General features: G+C 45.1%; 1 protein-coding gene across 1 annotated transcript; it reads right to left on the reverse strand.

The window, feature by feature from the left end:
• Positions 1-2,351: 2,351 nt before the first annotated feature.
• LOC103510300 lies at positions 2,352-3,130 on the reverse strand. Its single transcript, XM_008474951.2, has 2 exons — positions 2,854-3,130; positions 2,352-2,659 (listed from the first exon to the last, which is right to left on the reverse strand). The coding sequence occupies exons 1-2, from the start codon at positions 3,113-3,115 to the stop codon at positions 2,352-2,354; spliced, it is 570 nt and encodes a 189-aa protein (XP_008473173.1). The 5' UTR covers positions 3,116-3,130.
• Between the last annotated feature and the right edge of the window lie 1,674 nt (positions 3,131-4,804).

A 4,804-nucleotide genomic window follows, 5' to 3' on the forward strand; every position in this document is an offset into this window, starting at 1 on the left:
ACCTGTAGCTTCCAAATTGCTTAGCGAACAATACAAAGAAATTATGTATTTTTATATATAATTATTAATTTATTATTATTAAACAAAGAGTTAGTTTTAAGTTCTATGTATTGTATACAGATACAGGTGTCTAAAGTCTCTGTCACCTAATGGACCAGATACCTAGGTATCTATATAGTAATCTCTCTCTCTCTCCTCGCACACCTTACACTCTCATTCCGATTCATGTTTCTCTCTCTCCTAATCATCACTCCTCGCACTCCTTACACTCTCATTCCGATTCATGTTTCTCTCTCTCCTAATCATCACTCCTCACACTCCTTACACTCTCATTCCGATTCATGTTTCTCTCTCTCCTAATCATCACTCCTCACACTCCTTACACTCTCATTCCGATTCATGTTTCTCTCTCTCCTAATCATCACTCCTCACACTCCTTACACTCTCATTCCGATTCATGTTTCTCTCTCTCCTAATCATCACTCCTCACACTCCTTACACTCTCATTCCGATTCATGTTTCTCTCTCTCCTAATCATCACTCCTCACACTCCTTACACTCTCATTCCGATTCATGTTTCTCTCTCTCCTAATCATCACTCCTCACACTCCTTACACTCTCATTCCGATTCATGTTTCTCTCTCTCCTAATCATCACTCCTCACACTCCTTACACTCTCATTCCGATTCATGTTTCTCTCTCTCCTAATCATCACTCCTCACACTCCTTACACTCTCATTCCGATTCATGTTTCTCTCTCTCCTAATCATCACTCCTCACACTCCTTACACTCTCATTCCGATTCATGTTTCTCTCTCTCCTAATCATCACTCCTCACACTCCTTACACTCTCATTCCGATTCATGTTTCTCTCTCTCCTAATCATCACTCCTCACACTCCTTACACTCTCATTCCGATTCATGTTTCTCTCTCTCCTAATCATCACTCCTCACACTCCTTACACTCTCATTCCGATTCATGTTTCTCTCTCTCCTAATCATCACTCCTCACACTCCTTACACTCTCATTCCGATTCATGTTTCTCTCTCTCCTAATCATCACTCCTCACACTCCTTACACTCTCATTCCGATTCATGTTTCTCTCTCTCCTAATCATCACTCCTCACACTCCTTACACTCTCATTCCGATTCATGTTTCTCTCTCTCCTAATCATCACTCCTCACACTCCTTACACTCTCATTCCGATTCATGTTTCTCTCTCTCCTAATCATCACTCCTCACACTCCTTACACTCTCATTCCGATTCATGTTTCTCTCTCTCCTAATCATCACTCCTCACACTCCTTACACTCTCATTCCGATTCATGTTTCTCTCTCTCCTAATCATCACTCCTCACACTCCTTACACTCTCATTCCGATTCATGTTTCTCTCTCTCCTAATCATCACTCCTCACACTCCTTACACTCTCATTCCGATTCATGTTTCTCTCTCTCCTAATCATCACTCCTCACACTCCTTACACTCTCATTCCGATTCATGTTTCTCTCTCTCCTAATCATCACTCCTCACACTCCTTACACTCTCATTCCGATTCATGTTTCTCTCTCTCCTAATCATCACTCCTCACACTCCTTACACTCTCATTCCGATTCATGTTTCTCTCTCTCCTAATCATCACTCCTCACACTCCTTACACTCTCATTCCGATTCATGTTTCTCTCTCTCCTAATCATCACTCCTCACACTCCTTACACTCTCATTCCGATTCATGTTTCTCTCTCTCCTAATCATCACTCCTCACACTCCTTACACTCTCATTCCGATTCATGTTTCTCTCTCTCCTAATCATCACTCCTCACACTCCTTACACTCTCATTCCGATTCATGTTTCTCTCTCTCCTAATCATCACTCCTCACACTCCTTACACTCTCATTCCGATTCATGTTTCTCTCTCTCCTAATCATCACTCCTCACACTCCTTACACTCTCATTCCGATTCATGTTTCTCTCTCTCCTAATCATCACTCCTCACACTCCTTACACTCTCATTCCGATTCATGTTTCTCTCTCTCCTAATCATCACTCCTCACACTCCTTACACTCTCATTCCGATTCATGTTTCTCTCTCTCCTAATCATCACTCCTCACACTCCTTACACTCTCATTCCGATTCATGTTTCTCTCTCTCCTAATCATCACTCCTCACACTCCTTACACTCTCATTCCGATTCATGTTTCTCTCTCTCCTAATCATCACTCCTCACACTCCTTACACTCTCATTCCGATTCATGTTTCTCTCTCTCCTAATCATCACTCCTCACACTCCTTACACTCTCATTCCGATTCATGTTTCTCTCTCTCCTAATCATCACTCCTCACACTCCTTACACTCGCTTGCGGCGTGCTACTTTAACACGCATGCCTGACTCCACACTACGTATACTTCTATTATCATAACTCTCTCTATCCTCATGATCCCCCTTGACTCGGAATATCTTCCACAGGCAGCAGATAGCACATAGCATGAATAGGAAGAAGGCCGCACCCACAGTGATAAACACGACGGCAATGTTGAAGTAGTCATCAGTAGTCTCCAGGTTACGCACGTTAGGGATGAAGTTCCAGATAGAGGGACGGGAGGTCTGTGTGGACATGACTATTGTCTTCACTGTTGTGTCTTCGTCCAGCTTACCTGAAGAGGAAACCGACACTTGGTTGGGTGTAATAATTCCAGGGGGAGGGACATTGGACCCTAATGGGCTAATTAAATCAGAAATGAATAGCTAGGGGATTTAGCTAACACGTATCTGACGTATCAAACAGTTTTGTTCGTTATATTGCATGAAGACCAGAGCAGAGGACACGTCAAACGTCAAACCAACTTACCATTCAGATCATTTTCTAGTGAAGGTATTTTCTTTTTGGCGATCGTCTTGGGTCGTGCGGCACCAGCATCATGGTCATCAATATCATTGCTTCCTGTCCAATCACCACCATCATGGTTTTTAGAATTATTTAGTTCGGATTGGCGACAGTTAGGGTTCCGTTTAGTGTAATGGGCTCCATCATCGTTTGGGAATGGTTTGACTGGGAGCTTCATATTCTTGAGTAATTCAAACTGTTTACTTCGAACTTTAGCAACCTGCATGGGGAGTAAAAGACAGCAGGGTATTTTGATAAGGATACAGAGATAAGTCTGGCTGGGGGACGTTAAACAGAGAGTAGACCAGCTTAGTCTGACTGGGGGACGTTAAACAGAGAGTAGACCAGCTAAGTCTGGCTGGGGGACGTTAAACAGAGAGTAGACCAGCTAAGTCTGGCTGGGGGACGTTAAACAGAGAGTAGACCAGCTAAGTCTGGCTCGGGGACGTTAAACAGAGAGTAGACCAGCTAAGTCTGACTGGGGGACGTTAAACAGAGAGTAGACCAGCTTAGTCTGGCTGGGGGACGTTAAACAGAGAGTAGACCAGCTAAGTCTGGCTGGGGGACGTTAAACAGAGAGTAGACCAGCTAAGTCTGGCTGGGGGACGTTAAACAGAGAGTAGACCAGCTAAGTCTGGCTCGGGGACGTTAAACAGAGAGTAGACCAGCTAAGTCTGACTGGGGGACGTTAAACAGAGAGTAGACCAGTTTAGTCTGACTGGGGGACTATAAACAGTGAGTATACCAGCCTGAATTTCCTTTGCTAAAGAAATAGCAAAGGTTGAGGTGCGTGAAGTTAGCACCACAACTTTTGCTGCGAATTTGTACCAAAGCCCATCATTTAGTACCCATTTTGTTCCATCAAACCTAGCGCGTCTGCCTTGTAAGCGCTAGGCCGCGGGTTCGATTCCCGCCCGGGGCGGATTTTATCCTGATGGCTGCGTCTGCCTTGTAAGCGCTAGGCCGCGGGTTCGATTCCCGCCCGGGGCGGATTTTATCCTGATGGGATAATGTTCGGGTGGCGCGTCTGCCTTGTAAGCGCTAGGCCGCGGGTTCGATTCCCGCCCGGGACGGATTTTATCCTGATGGGATAATGTTCGTTCTCGAAACGGCTGGCTTTCTCCTATCCTGTCTTCCTTCTCTCTTCGATTTCGGGACGATAAGACTATAGTAGTTACAGTTCCCTCTGTCAAACCTGGCTGGCTTTCTCCTATCCTGTCTTCCTTCTCTCTTCGATTTCGGGACGATAAGACCATAGCAGTTACAGTTCCCATCGTAGGCTTTCTCCTATCCTGTCTTCCTTCTCTCTTCGATTTCGGGACGATAACTAGCAGTTACAGTTCCCTCTGCTTTCTTCCACCTGGCTTCCTTCTCTCTTCGATTTCGGGACGATAAGACCATAGCAGTTACAGTTCCCTCTGTCAAACCTCTTTAAAATGGTTCGATTCCCGCCCGGGGCGGATTTTATCCTGATGGGATAATGTTCGTTCTCGGAACGGCTGGCTTTCTCCTATCCTGTCTTCCTTCTCTCTTCGATTTCGGGACGATAAGACCATAGCAGTTACAGTTCCCTCTGTCAAACCCCTTATTACCTGGCTTCCTTCTCTCTTCGATTTCGGGACGATAAGACCATAGCAGTTACAGTTCCCTCTGTCAAACCTCTTTAACCTGGCTTCCTTCTCTCTTCGATTTCGGGACGATAAGACCATAGCAGTTACAGTTCCCTCTGTCAAACCCCTTACACCTGGCTTCCTTCTCTCTTCGATTTCGGGACGATAAGACCATAGCAGTTACAGTTCCCTCTGTCAAACCTCTTTAAAATGGTTCGATTCCCGCCCGGGGCGGATTTTATCCTGATGGGATAATGTTCGTTCTCGGAACGGCTGGCTTTCTCCTATCCCTCTCTTCCTTCTCT

The sequence above is a fragment of the Diaphorina citri genome, unplaced genomic scaffold (genome assembly GCF_000475195.1).
Source record: "Diaphorina citri unplaced genomic scaffold, Diaci psyllid genome assembly version 1.1 scaffold580, whole genome shotgun sequence".
Taxonomy (NCBI): domain Eukaryota; kingdom Metazoa; phylum Arthropoda; class Insecta; order Hemiptera; family Psyllidae; genus Diaphorina; species Diaphorina citri.

Bases quoted from the DNA above. Each gene is read 5' to 3' on its own strand.
- LOC103510300 (XM_008474951.2), bottom strand. From the start codon at position 3,115: ATGCAGGTTGCTAAAGTTCGAAGTAAACAGTTTGAATTACTCAAGAAT. The intron at 2,660-2,853 runs GTAAGTTGGTTT...TTTCCTCTTCAG, and splicing joins ACTAGAAAATGATCTGAATG to GTAAGCTGGACGAAGACACA.